We start from the raw sequence: 19,838 nt of genomic DNA on the forward strand, positions 1-19,838 counted from the left end.
CGGAAAAGAAAATAGGCTAAAGGTCCTCTCTATTACCATCCATTCGGGCGCCCAGTACCCACTCAGTTATTTTCTCCTACAATTATGACCATTCTGTGTAAGTGTCTTCGTTCTCGTCTTCTGCTGTGTTTATATTATTGTATTTATTTGCTAGTATTTTTCTGCTCTATCCTACTGCTTGCTGCAAAATGATAAGCCCTCTGCCTTCAGGAGGGATGATGTAGCTGGTAGACAGAGCAAACTATTAACAGCAGTTATAATCCATGGTCCTGTGACACCCAATTGATGGTAATTGAAAAGGGTTTAATATGTAAGGACTAAAAGCCTTTATTTCCCGTTTATTTCTATAACCAGGGGAAGATGAAGAGTCCATTGCTGACCAGGAAACCAAAGAAGGGAATGTTGACCACCAGGCTGAACTATCGGAGTTACTACGGGAAGGTGAGATGATTTCTCTCTTTGTAATGGCAACATAAGACTTGGATCACTCTCATTTTTGAAGTTCTGATTTTCTGTTCTGTCGTAGAAACAGAAAAATGTAAGTCATTAAAGGGGTTATCCAGTATTTTAATCCCTTCACCCCTCAGCCTGTTTTCATCTTGCTAACCAGTCCAGTTTTTTCAATTCTGACCAGTGTCACTTTATGTGGTAATATCTCTGGAACGCTTCAACGAATCCACATTGTACTTCTTGTTGGTGGAAAATTTGGGTCGCTAAAATTTGCATTTATATATGAAAATATTGAAATTTTACGAAAAAATTTAAACTTTTTCAATTTTCAAACTTTTATTTTTTTTTCTCTTAAACATATAATTATATCACACAAAATAGTTAATATATAACATTTACCACATGTCTACTTTACATCGCTATCATATTTGAAACCTAATTTATTTTTTGTTAAGAAGAGTTTAACGTTTCCTCATTTTTCCAACAAAATTTCCAAAACCCTTTTTTTTAGGGACGACATTACATTTGAAGTGACTTTAAGGGGCCTATATGACAGAAAATACCCAAAAGGGACACCATTTTAACAACTACAGCCCTCAAGGTGCTAAAAACCACATTCAATAAGTTTATCAACCCTTTATAGGCTTCACTGTAATTAAATAAAATGTGGAAGGAAAAATGAAAATGTTACTTTTTTCCCCACAAAATTATTGTCTTATGCCCAAATTTAGCATTTTCAAAAGGGTAACAGGAGGAAATGGACCATACAATTTGTTGTAGAGTTTCTCCTGAGTATGCTGATACACACCATATGTGGTGCAAAATTACTATTTGGGTGCACGGCAGGGCTCGGTAGGGAACGAGCGCCATTCAACTTTTGGAGCGCAAAAGTGGATGGAATAGATAGAGGCTGTCATGTTGCATTTGCAGAGTCCTTGATGTTCGTAAACAGTGGAAACCACCACAAGTGAACCCATTTTGGAAGCTACTCTTCTCAAGAAATTTATATACAGGTGTGCTACTCACCTTGAATTCACAGGTGCGGTACTCACCTTGAACTCACAGGTGCTTTACAGAATTGTATAATGTTGAGCTGGGAAAAAAAAAAATCAAAATTTTCCTTCAAAAATGTTGCTTTAGTCCCCAATTTTTCATTTCCACGAGTGTAAAAGGAGAAAGCGGACCACAAAATCTGTTGTGCGATTTCTACTGAGTAAACCGATACCCCATATATGATGGAAAACTACTGTTTGAGTGCATGGCAGGGTTCGGAAGGAAGGTGCACCAATTGAATTCTGGAGCGCCATTTTGTCTAGAATAGGTTTGGGATGCCATGTCACATTTAAAAAGCCCCTGAGATGCCAAAACATTAGAAATACCCACAAATGACCCCATTTTGGGAACTACACTTCTTGAGGAATTCATCTAGGGGTGTAGTTACCATTTTTAACCCTCAGGCGAATCACAGATTTGTATAACACTGGGTTGAGTCATTGGAAATTACCATTACCATTCTATCGTTTTTTGGGGGGGACACAAGAGACCATGGATGTATTCTTCTGCCACTAAGAGGCTGACTGTAGGCAGTGTTGCTTTGGACCCAAGTTTTTAATTTTCAAAAGGGATAATAGGAGAAAATAGACTGTATTTCTTATGCAATTTCTCGTACGCCAGTACACCATATGTGATCAAAATCTACTTTTGAGGCACAGTGCAAAGCTAGGAGGGGAAGGAGCACCACATTGGAATTCAGATTTTGCTGGAATAGTTTGTAGGTGCCATGTTACATTGGCAGAACCCCTGAGGTGGCAGGACCCCCAATAAGTGGCCCCATTTTATAAACTATACCCCTCAATGAATTCATCTAAAGGTGCAGTGATGATATTGACACCATGGGTGTGTCACAGAATTTTATATCATGGGCAGTGAAGAAAAAATTATTACATTTTACCACAATAATTTTGTTTTAGCCCCAGACTTTACATTTTCACACTGGCAAATGGGTAAAAATGGCACCAAAATTTGTCATATAATTTCTGCGGAACATGACAATACCCAATATGTGGCTGCACAGTACTGCTTAGCCATACGGCAAGACTCTGGAGGAATGGAGCACTATTTGACATGTAGAGAACAAATTAACGTAGACTAATTTGCAGACTCTGTATACAGAGCCCCTTATTGCTAGAAAAGCAGAATTCCCTCCAAGTGACCCCATTTTGTAAATTACACCCCTCTGGGAATTTATGTACAGGTGTAGTGATAATTTTGACTCCTTCGATGTCTTCCAGAAAAAAAGAAGCAGTGGATGTTGCTGAGTGAAAATTGCAAATCTACCATTGTATTGACAGTAGATTATGTCCAGCCCGTGATACTGGAGACAAACACCTGTAACTTAAGCGGGCTCTCATCCCTACAGAAATGCCAAACATGTGGGCGCTAAATGTTGTTTAGGCACACTGGGGCTCAGAAGGGAGTGGGGCATTTGGAAGTGCAGAATTTGCTGAATTTCTTTTGGGGGACGAGGAGCTTTTGCGCTTCTCCAGAGCCTTTGTGCTACCAGTAACGTGGAAGCCCCCTATATTTCCGTTAGCAGATGATGGACCTGAGAGGGGACTTCTTGTAGATTGAGTAGCAGCTTTTATTGGGAACATTTTACAAAACATTTTGGATAACATTTATCTAATGCTCTACATACTTACATTGGGGTTTCCAGCTGAAATGATGTAATTCAGATGAAACCTCCAACGGATCAAATCGCTTTAATGAGGCAGCAGAGTAACTTTGAACTCCGTGTGGCCTCTGTTGCATGGTCTAAGAGGGTTGCCATAGCTGACTGACCCGGAGGTCGTTATGACTACTTTGGGTTGCCATGGCAACAATCGGGCCCTCCTGATGATGTCACATGGGCGCCGAACAGACTGGTGCCTCCTTCATTTTATAGCCTCCCAGATTCTGCAATTGATATCGATCACAGCATTTAGGGATTAAACAGCCGGGGGCGGTGAAGGCTCTGCTCCTCACAGTGACAGCTGGGTCTCGGCAGTCACGTAAGCCGAGCTCTCAGAGGCGATCACACTAGCACAGCTTCTGTGCCGCACACAATTGCCATGTGTACCCATATGTCAAAGGTCGGGAACCCCTGTCTGACCATTACGTCTCGTTATGTGAAGGAGTTAAGAGATTAATAATGAGCCAAGGGTGTGCAAAATAAAAAGACAAAGCTATACTCACCTACTGAACCTCCGCTGCTCTTCCACACTCTGTTTCTCCTACCTCAGATGAAATGTTGAAGACACAAAAGAGCACAGTGAGGTCAAAAATACTCTGTTGTAAAAAAAAATCACAGTAATAAGCAGGTGCTAGTCAAAAGATGGAAAAACAGGTTATTTAGTTGATACTTTTTTTGCAAAAAAAATGTATACTAAGCTGCTCCACCAATCGTCAAGGTATACCCATATAGAGCAGTCATACCTAATGTATATAATCCCTATCTGATGTATTTAAAAACCTGATTATCTGTATAGTACCTGTATAAGCAGGGTTCAGAGAGGGAATTTTCATGTGGACATGCTGGATGGAACAGCTTTGATGCAAATGACCCATAAGGAGTCTTGTAGAAACAAGAGAACGATTACAGAACCAGAAAAACGTGGACTACTTGCACAATGAACAAGTCTGTAGGAACCTGTTCACACACCACCAAGAAAGTTGAAGACACAAAAGAGCACAGTGAGGTCAAAAATACTCTGTTGTAAAAAAAATAATTTTTAAATACATCAGATAGGGATTATATACATTAGGTAGGACTGCTCTACATGGGTATACCTTGATGATTGGTGGATCAGCTTAGTATACTTCTTTTGCAAAAAAACGTATCGACTAAATACCCTGTTTTTTCCATCTTTTGACTAGCACTTGCTTATTACTGTGATTTTTTTTTTACAGTAGAGTATTTTTGACCTAACTGTGCTCTTTTGTGTCTTCAAGTTTCTTGGTGGTGTGTGAACAGGTTCCTACAGACTTGTTCATTGTGCAAGTAGCCCATGTGTCTCAGATGAAATGTTACCTCAGGCAATCACATTGACATGACGTCCTTCTCTGTAAGGGGAAGCCAGGAGACCGAAGCACAGTTTGGAGTACGGACGAGCTGCGGGCGCCTGATAGGAGAGTCTCGTTTTTTTTTTTTCCATTTCTTATTATTGCAAAACCTGGGACCCATTAATAATCTCTTATAAAATAGCAGACAACCACTTTTAGAAAATATATTTGTCTCACAAATAGCTGGCTTTTGTTTCAGTCAAATAATGCTCAGCATGCTATGCCTTTTTTTCCGGTGAAATTTACACTTGTGCTGGGACCTCATAATAGAGGCTGAGACACAAGTGTGCACCTAGCCGAAGACTGGATGATTATGTCAGATCAAACATTAGACATGAAACCTATGGAAAGGAGGGGATGACCATTGTGAGAATTATTTTCTAAACTGCTTCAGATAAATGAAAAGACACAACTTCGATTACTTCAATTTTCATTTGTTCATTGTTAAAACATAAAAAGCCGGGATATTATAGGCCAGACGTCACATTTCTTACTGTCTTCAAGTAGGAATATCTTGGTCATAGATTCTGATGACTACTGATTGGCTGCAGCTGCCAGGTGACTAGAGGAGCGCGTCCTCCGATGTGTCTCTGATTATGGGCTTTTCTAGCCATCTAACCGCTGCAGCGGTCCTGCTGCTTGTGAACGGAGCAGACGCCTGTACTGCATCTGCACAGGCGCCGGAAGGGGAGTTTGCCTCCATTAATTATTATTAAGCAATCTGTGTCTGAAATTTAATTTATTTATATTAACCCGTTAACACTTTGTTGACTTTTTTTTTTTTTTTTATAGATGTCAAAGAGTTCAGTGGAGATTCAGAAGTGCCGCAGAAACCTACTATCCTCATTGACTCTTTACTTGACACGGACCAGTTTAGAACGGCTGACAGGGCAAGTCCTGCACATTTGGGCTCCAGAAAACACACCAGAGATATCGGAGATGTGGCCAGAGCAGCAGAGCTCCTTCTTCCTGGTGGAAGTGCACGGATTACATGTGCAGTAAGCATTCATTCTATATGTTATTACTGGGCGTGAAGGAACAGTCCAGCTTCACCAATAGATTCTTGTTTATTTAATTGGAATCCATACACAGGACTTAAGTCACAAGGACAGATGATCTAGCGTTGGCGTAACACTCGCATCTACGCGTTTCGGGTGAACAATCACCCTTAATCCTGATCAATCATGTTTTCCAACTTGCACTTATTGATAGGAACAGATATTCAACAGATCATAGGGATGCCTTGTTGGTAAATGGCAGATATTTACAACTGACCATTGGACTGTCTATGGGATGTGCACATATCCTTGTATTGCCAGATGCATTCCCACAAATCATTATTGAATTCATTTGTAAAATGAAACATAATATTACTGTATTACTGCCCTAAATCTCGCCATGGACAGGAGATCAGTGCTCCTGCTGTAGTCTGAAGTCTAAGGTACCATCAGCTTGTCGGCCATTAAAAATGAGTGTTGTTTGACTTCCTCTCACTTTTTTTCCTTACCTTTGACCCTACATTGCTGTAACTGCTGGCAGTTTCGGCCACAAGTACAGTAAGACTATGTTCACATGTGCAGTATTCATCCTATTAAAGGGTCAAGCAGCCATCCGGTTTTGCTTACTGAATCAGTTTCAAATGGAGGAAGACAGACGGCTAATTAACGGGTTCGTTTTCCATAGACTTCAATCTTATAATAAAACGGATCTAGTTGAAATCAGTTATTTTTAGCCAGACAAAAAACTTGTGTCTGCACAACTTTTTTGTCAACTTATTGCTGCTGGATCCCATCTAACAGATGATTACTGGACATGTGAACATAGCCTTAGTTGTCTCTCAGCCAGAGAAAACTTGTGCCAATGGCCAACTTTATACACTTTGAGGCCAAAACAGAAGTCTTTAGCGAAAGTAGGGGATTGTACTGAACAAGTTAAAAAAGCACTACATAGCTTTGGTGAATTCCATTATTAAAGGATTTGATGCCTTAGATGGGGAAAAAAGATTTTTACATATGTTGGTGGATGTGTTTAGTTAATACGATTGCACTAAGTTTCAGTCTGCAATCGTCATTCTTTCCTTTTCTAGCCCTCTGATATGCAGATTACAGCCTCATCCTAGTTTCAGAATTTCCTCTTGAGGAATACACAGGGTTGCTAAACATCCAGAAATTCCAGGACAGTCTATAAAAATGGGGCATTTTTTGTCCTGCCTGTAAAAAAAAGTAAGGCGTCCTTGATTTTTTTTGGAAATTTATACAGATTATTCTAACTGTAATTATCAATATTTTACAGTTTACGTGAATGCAGCTGATGTCTTAATATCAGAATTATGGGCTGTAGCCATGGGTCATTTATAATCAGAATAATTTATTATAGTTTTCCAAGGTGTCCGTAAAAAATATGGTCCATGTGTGATTGTTTGATAAGCTGTCCTGAAAAAACATTAAGTCAAGATGGTGGATTTTTTTTCTTCAGTGGAATAGATTAGATTCGTTGATAGTGCGTTGATCCAGGGAACTAGTCTGATTGCCGTATGTGGAGTCGGGAAGGAATTTTTTTCCCCAATGTGGAGCTTACTCTTTGCCACATGTTTTTTTTTGCCTTCCTCTGGATCAACATGTTAGGACATGTTAGGTTAGGTGTTATGATCAGGTGACCTTGGAGCAGCATGAATAACTTTCACTGGCGTAGGTGGTAACTATACTGACCGCAAACCTTGATCTTAACACCGCAACTAGAAGTAGCCGTGGGGTGTGCCTAACAAAACCTAGACATCTCGACACAGCCGGAGGACTAAATACCCCTATAGATGGAAATAGGAATTTCTCTGATCGCCCATGACGGCACCACGGAGAGAGGGGATCCGCCCACCAAGGACAGGAAACCTACGGATAAAAAGGTGGTACCACTCTCCTGCATCAGTTGGTTTCCTGTCCTTGATGGGAGACCTACGGACTTACCAGATCGACGTTGGAATTCCAGGGCCAACCAGTCCGACTCAGGCAGCTGGGGTCCCTCTGCCTCGGCTGGGGTGGTGACCCGAAGCGCCACCGCTGGGAGCTAGTGGGCCTACAGGGTGTGCAGGGGAGGTGACAAGGAGTTCGCGGTCACCTCCCCAGGTAAGATGCAGCAGCGGCAACATCCAGGGGGGTCCCTCTGTGGTTGCGGGAGGTGCAGCGCGACCCTCCCTAAAACAAGCGTCAGTCTGCACGCTGCACCGCCATCGGGCGTGCAGAACAGCGCGCTAGGGACTGCATAGGACCGGGGGTGCCGGTCAGCAGCGCCATATCTGCACTCCGGGCGCCATCTTGAAAGTTCGGCGCATGCCCGGGAACTAGGCTGGTCTCGCGAGGCTGCCGGAGCTTCTGAGCAGGCGCCGGCGGGATTGCCGCTCGGGCGCTTAGTGCGGTCTGCGCAGGCGCCGGCGGGTTTGCCACTCGGGCGCTTAGTGCGGTCTGCGCAGGCGCCGGCGGGGTTGCCACTCGGGTACACAGTAACGATCTGCGCAGGCACCGCAAAGGCTCGATTGCGCAGGCGCCGGCGTTCGGCGCTCCTCGCCGTCGGCCGGCGCTACTGCGCAAGCGCAAAAGAAAAAAAAAAAAAAAAAGGGGAAGAGCGGCGGGAAGGTTTAAATAGGAGAAACCACATCCTCCCAGTGGCTCTGCAATATTAGGCAGGAGCCTCAAGAGCTAATAGTCGCCGCAGCGCCAGCTCAGCTCGAGTATTAAGGCAGCATCCGCAGACCAGCAGCAGTATGAGCGACCCGGCATCACCCTTGCCAGAATCGCCTCCACCTGTAGCGTCGCCGCAGCAGCAAAAAAAGCAACAGCAGAAAGGACACCAGGACACCAGCAAAGAACGCCAAAGGTCCCAACACAGTAAGGAGTCCAGTATGGCGTCGGGGAAAAAGCCAGAGGCAGAGAATCCCCAATCGGTATTTATGGGTCCTGGAGGTGGTAAGTGGATCTTCGTGAAAGTCAGAGACAGTAAGATTATTATTTGTCTCTTTTAGGGGAGGAAAAGCGTAGGTAAAACCAAGCACAAAATTTGTGCCATCTGTAGAGAGGATCTTCCACCTGCCTGGGAGAAGAGACTATGCAATACTTGCATTCAGCAGACTGTATCTGAAAGCCTTCCTGGGTTTGCAACCGATCTAAAAAAACTAATTAAGGAGCAAGTGGAAGACACCTTTAGATCACTAAAAAGTGGGAAAAAAACGGAGAAAGACCAGACACAGGTCCCCGTCTCAAAATCTGACAGCGATAGTGAGAGTTCAGTGTCCTCCAACTCCTCCTCCTCATCTTCATCATCCACTTCTTCCTCGGGGGGGCATAACTGTTTTCCACTAGAGGACACCGATGGCCTCATAAAGGCAGTGAGAAGTACTATGGGGTTAGTAGACTCCCACCCCAAAAAATCGGTACAAGACATCATGTTTGGGGGCCTGGAACAAAAAAAGAAGAGCTTTTCCGCTTAATGACGCTATTGCAGCCTTAATTAAAAAAGAATGGAGGAAACCCATGAGAAAAACTCTTCTAACTCCAAAAAGGAAATACCCCTTCGAGGAGGAATCCTGCTCCTTTTGGGAGAAGGCCCCCAAATTAGACGTAGCAATTGCTAAAGCCTCAAAAAAATTCGCTCTCCCGTTTGAGGACATGGGGGTCCTAAAAGACCCTATGGACAAGAAGGCGGACGCCTTTCTCAAAGGCTCTTGGGAGGCAGCGGGAGGAGGCCTAAAACCGGCAGTAGCAGCGGCATGTACTTCACGCTCCCTAATGATTTGGTTGAACCAACTAGAGGGTCAATTAAAGGGGAAAACTTCCCGGGACTCAATGCTGAATACATTACCAGTAATGAGGGGGGCCGCGGCTTTCCTGGCTGACGCCTCGGCCGACTCCATCAGGCTAGCCGCCAGATCAGCAGTGTTTGCTAATGCGGCCAGGCGCGCCCTCTGGCTTAAGAACTGGCCAGGCGACCTGCAAACGAAAACAAAACTGTGTACCATCCCCTGCGAAGGAGAATTTCTGTTCGGTTCTACCTTAGACGACATCTTGGAAAAAGCAGGGGACAAGAAAAAGTCCTTCCCCTCTCTGGGTCTCCCCTCTTATAGGAAGCCCTTTCGGAACAAGAGGTTTTTCCGTAAGAACCCAGGGAGAGGCCAGGGGTAATGGGAAGATAAGAAGAACAAAAATAAGGGGTTTATCTTCAACAAAAACCCCAACGACAACAAAAAACCTTCACAATGAAGGTTCGCCCCAGGTGGGAGGGAGATTATCTCTCTTTCTCCCAGCCTGGGAAAAGATTACCTCCAGTCAATGGATACTAAACATCGTAGAATCAGGACTGAGGTTAACATTCAAGAGATGCCCTCGTCCCTCTTTCACGATAACATCTACAAGATCCTCGGCAGAAGAGCAGTTGACGCTAGAAAACGAAGTCGTCGGGTTAGTAAAAAAGGGAGTACTCCTGGAGGTTCCCCCTCAAGAAAGAGGGCAAGGGTACTATTCCCCTCTATTCCTGAGAAAGAAACCAGACGGTTCCTTCAGGACCATTATCAATTTGAAAAACCTAAACGACCATCTAGAGGTTCAAGCATTCAAGATGGAAACGATAAAGTCATCTATCAAAATGCTGTTTCCTCAATGCTTCATGGTGGTCCTGGACCTGAAGGACGCATATTATCACTTCCCAATACACAAGGATCACCAAAGATTCCTCAGAATGGCGGTTCACATCAAGGGAGTCCTAAGTCACTTCCAGTTCTCAGCTCTACCATTTGGCCTAGCAATAGCCCCGAGGGTTTTTACAAAGCTGGTCGCGGAGGTAATGGCTCACCTCAGGGAAGAAAACACCCTGATTGTACCATATCTGGACGATTTCCTGGTGATAGGCTCCTCCCCGCAACATTGCGAGAATCAACTAGCATTAGTGATTCATTCCCTAAAGGAATTGGGTTGGCTAATAAACCTAGAAAAATCCAGACTGATGCCTTCTCAGGTTCAGGAGTACCTAGGTCTCACTCTAGACTCCAAAAAAATGGAATGTCGGCTCCCGGAGAGCAAAATACAAAAACTAAAAAGTTTAGTGTTAAGAGTGCAATCTCTCCCCTCCATAACACTCCGTCAGGGTATGTCCCTTTTAGGCTCTATGACCTCTTGCATCCCTGCGGTCCAGTGGGCCCAACTACATTCAAGAGATCTCCAATGGCAGCTATTGTCAGAGCAAATCCTTCTAGGAGGGCATTTAGACGGGTGGTTAACGCTATCTCCTCGCACCAATCACTCTCTGACTTGGTGGACGTTGCAGGAAAATCTTTCCCAGGGAGTCCCATGGGTAATCCCGATCTCGAAGGTCCTAACTACGGACGCAAGCCCCTCAGGGTGGGGGGCTCATCTGGGCGACCTAGTAGCCCAGGGAATTTGGTCTCCGTCCCTAGCAAACAAATCCTCCAATATGAAGGAACTTCTTGCGGTAAAATTTGCCCTTCAGGAATTCTTTGGGGTCCTTCACTCTCACCATGTAAGGGTGATGTCGGACAACCGGGTGGTAGTATCTTACCTAAATAACCAGGGGGGCACCCGTTCCAAAAATCTAATGGAAGTGACCAACTCAATCCTACAAATAGCCGAGAGCAACCTCTTATCCCTAACAAGCCTGCACATAAAGGGAGTAGACAATTACAAAGCAGACTTCCTCAGCCGGTCCAGCCTAAAACAGGGGGAATGGGAACTAAATCAAACGATATTTACCCAGATCTCAGAGAAATGGGGTGTTCCCAAAATAGATCTCTTTGCGAGCCATCTAAACAAAAAAGTAGCCTCCTTTTGCTCCCTATCTCCCCTGGGGAACCCAGTAGCTGTGGACGCTTTCCTGATTTCTTGGGGTCACCATCTGGTCTATGCCTTCCCTCCTCTTATTCTGATTCCAGCAGTGCTGAGGAAGATTCGGGAGGACGGGGCGCTGGTCATCTTAATTGCCCCGTTCTGGCCGAAGAGACCTTGGTTCTCATGGATGAGGAAGATGTCAATATCCGACCCTTGGGTATTACCAGACCTCCAGGATCTGTTGTCACAGGGCCCAGTCTGTCATCCACGAGTCAAGAACTTGCACTTGACAGCTTGGCTCTTGAAAGGAAACTATTAGAAAGCAGGGGGTTCTCCCCGGGGTTAATCTCAACTTTGTTACAAAGTAGGAAGCCAGTTACAACAAAACAGTATGGCAAGATATGGAAAAAGTTTCTGTCTTCATCAGGTGCAAAAATAGGGAAAGAAATTCCCCTTAATTCCATATTAGAGTTCCTACAGAATGGGTTGGAGATGGGTTTAGCCACTAGCACCCTAAAAGTTCACGTGGCGGCATTGGGAGCCCTATTCAATTTTGACTTAGCTTCAAATAGGTGGGTCTTTAGATTCATCAGGGCAGCAGGAAGATCAAGGCCTCTTCCGGTAGAAGTTGTCCCTCAATGGGACTTAAACTTGGTCCTTAAAGCCCTGACTAGTCCACCATTCGAACCATTACACGAATCTACAATAAAAAACCTATCTCTCAAAACAGCTCTGTTAGTCGCCCTCACTTCTGCCCGTAGGGTTAGCGACTTACAGGCTCTCTCAGCTAACCCTCCTTACACACAATTTCTAGAGGATAGGGTCATTTTAAAAACAGACCCAGCATATCTCCCGAAAGTGGCTTCAAAATTTCACAGGTCTCAAGAGATATCTCTCCCCTCCTTCTGTCCCAACCCTAAAAACAAGGAGGAACAAACATTACATACACTAGATGTAAGAAAATGTCTCTTACATTACCTAGAAGTCACTAGAGAGAGTAGGGAGGATCCCTCTCTGTTTGTGTGTTTCCAGGGTCCCCGGAAGGGGAAAAAAGCATCTAAAGCCACCATAGCAAGATGGATCATGGACGCCATCAGTCTCTCATACTCGGCAAGTGGGATGTCCGTTCCCGGGGAGGTTAAGGCTCACTCCACAAGGGCAGTAGCAACTTCCTGGGCGGAGAAGGCCGGAGCTTCCATTGACCAGATATGTAGAGCTGCTACCTGGTCCTCACCATCCACATTCTATAGGCACTATAGATTGGACCTAATCTCCTCTTCAGACCTTACTTTTGGTAAAAGGGTTCTGGAGGCGGTGGTCCCTCCCTGAATGTACTATCTATGCAATTCTCTCCGTGGTGCCGTCATGGGCGATCAGAGAAAAATATAGTTCTTACCGATAACAGTATTTCTCTGAGCCCATGACGGCACCCGTACATTCCCTCCCTTCACTTGTGGGTGCACACATTAAAATAGTGCCATAGTCTATTTATAGTCTATTCATAGTTTAAAGTCACGCGGTATCTTGTTATGCTAAACAGTTAAAATTTACAAATGTCTTAGTAGTCTCCCATCGTTCTCTATGTAAAACAACTGATGCAGGAGAGTGGTACCGCCTTTTTATCCGTAGGTTTCCTGTCCTTGGTGGGCGGATCCCCTCTCTCCGTGGTGCCGTCATGGGCTCAGAGAAATACCGTTATCGGTAAGAACTATATTTTTCTACCTTGCCTCAGAGCAGAACCCCAAAGGATAGGCAGCCCCCCACAAATATTGACTGTGAAGAGTAGAGGAAAAGACACACGCAGGCAGGAAACAGGATTTAACACACTAGCTAAATAGGAAAGGATAGGACAGGATACTAAGCGGTCAGTATTAAAAATCCTTCCAAAAATATCCACAGCAGAAAATACAAAAACTCCACCATCTAACTAAAGATGTGGAGCGTATATCTGCAACTCCAGAGAATCCAACAAGACTGAGAAAACACTGACACAGTCTAAGCTGGACAAGAGAAAAACAAATGAATAGCACAGAATATAAGCACACTGCATGTGTGCCACAGAAACAAAAACCAGACACTTATCTTTGCTGAATTGGCAGCTAAGCAGGAGAAGCCAGAAAGTGATCCAACACTTCAGAAGCATTGACAACTGGAAAGGACTAATGAATCCTGCACACCTAAATATCCCAGTCAGAACTGCAATCAGCAGATACACCTGGCCAGGACTGTGACTCAGAGACAACTGCATTCCCACCTACAACCACTGGAGGGAACCCAAGAGCAGAATTCACAAAAGTTAGGCTATGGGTTGAACTAGATGGACTTAAAGTCTTCCTTCAACCTTAATAACTATGTTACTATGAATCTGTCAGCAAGTTTACCCCTTCCCTCCCAACCACTTATATAAATATGTATGTTATTGAAAAATAAATACATTGATACCTTAATATTTGCTGTCCGTTGCATTATTCTGGAGAAATACATGATTTTCTCAGTATGTAAGTGCCCAAAGCATCTAAATCTGCCTCCCCAGATCATTCATTAGCAGGCACGGGGCAGGAAATCTCACATATGCTCACAATGGCACCTTCCTCACTCCTGCGTTGTCAGCAGTCTACTGCGCATGTGTTGCTGATGAACGCTGTACACCTGCAGGCATGAGCAGATGTGAGATTTCCTTCCCAGCACCTGACATCAGCTATCAATGAATATAGGGAGACAGGCGCTAAAGATGCAAAAATGACCTGGAAGGTAGACTTTTGTTAGATGCTCAGGGAGGGATGGAGCACTTAACACCTCATTTAAATATTGATAAAATTGTAAATCGCTCCAGAATAACACAACAGACAGCAAAAAGGCATCAGTGCATTTATTCTTCAATGACCTACATATGCGCAGAAACAGGTAAGGGAGGGTTAAATTGACTGACCGATTCATTCAAAGAAAGCTGGTTAGTTGATTATCTTTTCATTTAGAAAGCAAGTGAACAATTAAAAACAAGTTAGTGCACATAAGCATTAATACCTGGCAGTTGAATCTCTGTCTATGGAGACCTGCAGGAGGGACCCTGTAATCTATAGACTGGTGCATAATCCAGCATTTCCACTAAACTAGTGGCAACCCCGCCAACACTGTAATATTCTATATTTATTGACTATATAGCGCCGGTGTAAGCCGAATGTAATGACCCACGTTAACCCTTGTCCGGACACACGTTGGGACACTTCATGCAGATGTTGACAACACCCAGTGAACCCAGGCACTGCAGATCAGTCATGATGACCCTGTCAACAAGACGTGGTCGTACTGTATTGGCAATGCAAGGACTCAGATGTACAGCATTATATGCACTGCTATAAGGAATAAATGTTTACTTGCAGGTGAAGCCACAACCTTCTCATTTACTGCATGGCACGCTGCGGAACTACCAACAGGTGGGGCTGGACTGGATGGAGAAGCAGTACAAGAAGAACCTTAATGGCATTCTGGCCGACGAGTCAGGACTAGGGAAGAATGTTCAGGTGATTGCCCTCATGGCACACCTAGCCAGTAATGAAGGTAAGAGGCTGACAGCAGCAAAAATGGATTTAAATTTGTTACCACACAGATTTATCACCTATCGATCCACCTTTCTAGAGTCGATGATGAGAGCGGAGGTGAAGTTCCCCCTGTGTGCGTGAAGCCTATTATACAGATGCACAACCACCTCTTTTTCCACTGTCTATTGGAGCGCAGGTCACGCATGCACACTATGGCGCCAATAGACCCATGCAATTAAAAGGAGCAATAGTCTGCATGCTCACTGCTGCTCGATACACATTGGGAACACAGGAACCCTGGTTTTGTGATTGACGGAGGTGCCAGCATTTAGACTCACTCCAATTAGACATACATCACTTATCCTATGGGGTAACCCCTGGAAAAGACCTGGCTAATACAATATTTTAGTGTACAAATGTACCAAAGTGGCACCATATAAGCAAGCATAATAAATAAATGTATGTTGTAAAACAAAAAGAACCAATACCTAATTGACCCCTTCTGGCCACGGCACCCTCTGTTCTTGATTCGTGTTCCAGCTGGTGAACATCAAGTGACTGCTGCAGCCAATCAATTTTCGCTCATTGACAGCAGCCTATGTGTTCTTTTCGAACCAGGTCAAACCGTCTCCTACCGCCCCTTTAACAGTTTAGGATTTGTTAGGCATCCCAGCGTGCAGCACTTCTTTAGTTTCCGTGCCGAACCATTACTCCATTACCTGACCCAGCAGAGTACAGTATATTATTTAGGTTGTTTGCTGCCGCTACTACTGTAATGTCTATATTTTATACATTTTTCAGGAAACTGGGGTCCACACTTGATTGTGGTGAGAAGCTGTAAAATTCTAAAGTGGGAGCTGGAATTTAAAAGATGGTGCCCAGGCTTAAAACTGCTTTTATACTTCGGCAAACAACGAGAGATAAGGAAAAAGAGACAGGTAAAAGTCTCATATGCTAGCCCATGTTATACTCCCATGCGTTCCGTTGCGGGAGGTCAGATTGTAAAAATGTCTGAGCCCCCTTTGTTATCTACTTCTTGATGTATGTCTTGTAGAGTTGGGAAGAGCCCAACAACTTCCATGTTTGCATCACGTCTTACAAGCAGCTCTTCAAGGGACTCCAGGCTTTTATGAAGATGAGATGGAAATATTTGGTTTTGGATGAAGTTCATCAGCTCCGAAACATGAATGAGAAGCATTGGGATGCCATCTTCAATCTTCCAAGGTTGAGCTCCCAGGTTCTTAGACAAATGTATATTACAGTATTTGAATGTTTGACATCCATAATAAAATGCCGATAATGTCAGATATTCACATAAAGTAATAAAAGATTTATTACTCTGTCGCCTCATTGGGGGACACAGGACCATGGGTGTTATGCTGCTATCAACTAGGAGGCGACACTATGCATAATCTGAAAAAGATTAACCATGGCTCCTCCTCTGCAGTATACACCCCTGGACGGCGTCAGCCTTCTCCAGTTTTTGCTTAGTGTCGCATAGGAGGCACACCTAAGATTTTTTACTCCTTTTTTTTTTTTTCGACGGATTACAGATGAAGAAAAGTGGGTCTCCTGTGAGACTCCCGGCATGGCTCCTTCCTCGGCCCCCTATTACGGGGTGCCCGGTTGAAGTCGAGATGGCTATTCCCTATGTCGCTCCTTCCCCAGTCCCTCGGGTGCTGGTTCAAAGTCAAGAACCCCCCCTCCTTCCCCAATTCCTTTTGGTTTCTGGGTTGAGGTCGAGGCGAGGATGAAGCCCCCTGAAGGTCATAGCAGCACCCTCCCTAATCCCCCTCTGGGGGCATTAGGTTGAGACGCCTCAGGTATCGCCTGTACAGGCAGCACTCGACAGCTCCCAGCAATGGGCCAGCACACTGCGCCTGCATCCAGGGAACCCCAGCCCAGCTGCGGGCTCCTGTCGGGGCCGGGGGGAGTGCAGGCAGGCATGGCACAATAGAGACACAGGGCTTCCTGTGCCCCTGTATTTGCGGCAGCACCAGCTCTATACTGCCTCAGGGAGACCCCTCACAGGGCCCCCCCTTCCGCTTATAGCACCACTGCTATCCTGCCTTTAAATCCGGGGAGGTTCCAGTTCAGATCCGACCCCCTCCCGGACTTCCGCGCCGGCCTGGAGCCTTTCTGGGCATCAGGCATCTAATTTAGACCGCAGCTTCGGCCTAGCTGCAGCTGCCGCCTCCTCTCCGCCCCCGGCCCGCCCCCGTATGACAAATATGACACTCTACAGTGTCACAGAGGGGGCGGATCGAGACAGAAAGGGCACGTTTATACACAGCTTTGCCGCCTTTTTCCTCAGCTCTCTGCCCCCTTCTCCCCCTGATTCTTCTCCTTGGCTGCCATTTCTACTGCAACAAGGATTAACCTGCATCTCCCGGTCAGCAGGACCAGGCCAGCCAGTCTCCGGGGGGCACAGGACTGTGGTTCTTCGGTGCTGGACCTAGGAGCAAACTGGTGGGGTAAGATCACAGCTGGGTTGTTTTACTCGGCTGTGAATCCATATTCCCTATAAGGCTCCCCTATAGGTCTCTCTGCATAGCTACCCCTGTAAGGTGCTAGCCAGCCCTTTTGCACTCTGTGCACTATGCCGGGCTCAAGGTCCAAGAGAACCAGGCAGGACTGCTATTATGCATTCTGCACAGCCTGCGGGACCGCTCTCCCCAGCGGCAGCACGTACCCGCACTGCCAGGGCTGGACTCGGACTACTGTGTCGGAGCCCCAAGAGGCCCCTGCCAATGCCTCAGTGTCTAATGCCACGCCGGAATGGGTCACTCAGATGTCGCAATCTATGACGGCAATCTAGCGGCTATGACCGCTACTTAGCAAAGGGAGAGCTTGACTCGGGGACAGGACGCTCCTGGCACATCCACGTCTAGGTCAAGACGCAAGCGGACCCACAGGTCACGTTCATCTGCGTCATCCCATAGCACACGGTCATACCCTTCTAGGGAGAGACGCCGTAGTTCTAGGTCATCTAGACCGTCCCCTCCCGGGGGCAGACAATGCAGATCTCCGCAGTCCCCGACCAGAGAAGGCCTCTGCCCCAACTCACCCAGCAGGGGACACCTCAGTGATACACTGGATTCGGAAGGCATCTGTGACTCCGACTCAGACAAGGAAACGGAGGGGTCCCTGATCCCAATCCCTCCTAGCAATACAGTGCTAGTTGAGGACTTAATCTCTTTCATCCATCGGGTGCTGGACATTTCTGATCCGCCACCAGAGGCCCCAGAACACAATTTCCTTCGAAGGACCTCTGAAGCCGCCTAAGGTTTTCTCTAACCACCCAGAGTTTAAGGCGATCCTTAAAAATCAGCTCTCACAACCTGAGAAAAAATTCGCTAATTGCAAATATCTGGAGGCGAGGTACCCCTTCCCACAGAAGGATACCAAGGAATGGACAGACCCACCCGAAGTGGACCCCCCAGTCTCTAGACTAGCAGAACAGACCCTTCTTTCACTGCCAGATAGCTCAACCCTCAGGGATGCAGCAGACCGGCAGGTAGAACGCATGGTTCGTTCAATTTTCCAGGCTGCAGGGGCATCCCTGACTCCTGCGTCTCGCGTCCAGCACAAAATCGTAACCGTTCCCCACGCAGGGACAACTCGCGGTCGACGCAAAGGTCGGACAAGACCTGGCAGTCAAAAGCAGCCCAGTCTAAGCCCAGAGGAGGAAAATCTCAGACTTTCTCCTCATCATGACTCACGGACTCCGGAAGACACCACACCTGTAGGTGGCCGACTTTTGCTCTTTCATCAAGTCTGGCTGCCTATTACAGAAGACAGGTGGGTCAGGGAACTAGTGTCTTCCGGATACAAGATACAGTTCACCTCCAACCCACCGGACCGATTCTTCCTTTCTGTCCCCCCAAAACCACCGGCCAAGGCTCGTGCCTTCCTTCAAGCAGGAGTCATAGTACCGGTCCCCACTGCCGAGCGCTTCCGAGGGTTCTACTCCAATCTATTCGTAGTCCCCAAGAAAGTAGGCAGTGTGCGGCCCATATTGGACCCAAAACAACTCAACAAATATGTACGGGTCCGTCACTTCCGCATGGAGTCTCTTCGGTCCATCATTGCGTCCATGGAGAAGGGAGAATATCTTGCCTCCATAGACATACAAGACGCATACCTGCATATACCGATTGCACCTGCCCATCAGAGGTTTCTCAGGTTCGCAATCGACCAGGACCACTACCAGTTCGTGGCTCTCCCGTTCGGACTCGCCACGGCTCCTAGAGTGTTTACCAAAGTCATGGCAGCCACCATGGACGTCCTGCATTCCAAAGGCATAGTAGTCGTTCCATACTTGGACGAACTACTCATCAAGGCTCCCACCTTCAAGGACTGCGAGCTTAGTGTCTCAATTACAATCGACACTCTGAGTTGCATGGGCTGGTTAGTAAACTTACAAAAGTCATCACCAAACCCGAGTCAGTCTCTGGCCTTCCTGAGAATGCTATTCAACACCTCCAGGGCAAACCCCCTTGATCTCTCCTGTTTTCCATGAGAGTCCTCGGCAGGATGGGGGCAGCAATAGAAGCCGTCCCATTTGCCCAGTTTCGCCTCAGGCCTCTCCAACTAGCCATCCTCAAGTCCTGGGACAAAAACCATTTCTCTCTCGACAGGGAGTTCCGGCTAACGTTGTCAACCAAGAGGTCCCTGCACTGGTGGCTCAAGCCAACCTCGCTAGCAAAGGGGAAATCCTTTCTCACAGGTCAATGGAAGGTTCTGACCACTGATGCGAGCCTGACTGGTTGGGGTGCAGTGCACCTACACCACAGGGCACAGGGCAAGTGGTCCCCAGTGGAAGCGACCATGCCCATCAATATCCTGGAAATTCGTGCCATCCTCCTGGCATTGAGGGCCTTTCATCACTTACTGGCAGCCTCTCACATCAGAATACAGTCGG

The 19,838-nt window shown here is 46.0% G+C and overlaps 1 protein-coding gene across 2 annotated transcripts in view; it reads left to right on the forward strand.

Moving 5' to 3' along the window:
• Positions 1 to 19,838, forward strand: part of LOC138669066 (E1A-binding protein p400-like) — a 242,603-nt gene that overhangs the window by 82,515 nt on the left and 140,250 nt on the right. For both annotated transcript variants that reach the window (XM_069756070.1, XM_069756071.1), the window contains 5 exons: positions 355 to 441; positions 5,344 to 5,549; positions 14,756 to 14,933; positions 15,716 to 15,852; positions 15,969 to 16,138. In XM_069756070.1, the coding sequence (XP_069612171.1) occupies positions 355 to 441; positions 5,344 to 5,549; positions 14,756 to 14,933; positions 15,716 to 15,852; positions 15,969 to 16,138 (778 nt within the window). The remainder of the gene's footprint in view (positions 1 to 354; positions 442 to 5,343; positions 5,550 to 14,755; positions 14,934 to 15,715; positions 15,853 to 15,968; positions 16,139 to 19,838) is intronic.

The sequence above is a fragment of the Ranitomeya imitator genome, chromosome 1 (genome assembly GCF_032444005.1).
Source record: "Ranitomeya imitator isolate aRanImi1 chromosome 1, aRanImi1.pri, whole genome shotgun sequence".
In the NCBI taxonomy this organism is placed as follows: Eukaryota; Metazoa; Chordata; class Amphibia; order Anura; family Dendrobatidae; genus Ranitomeya; species Ranitomeya imitator.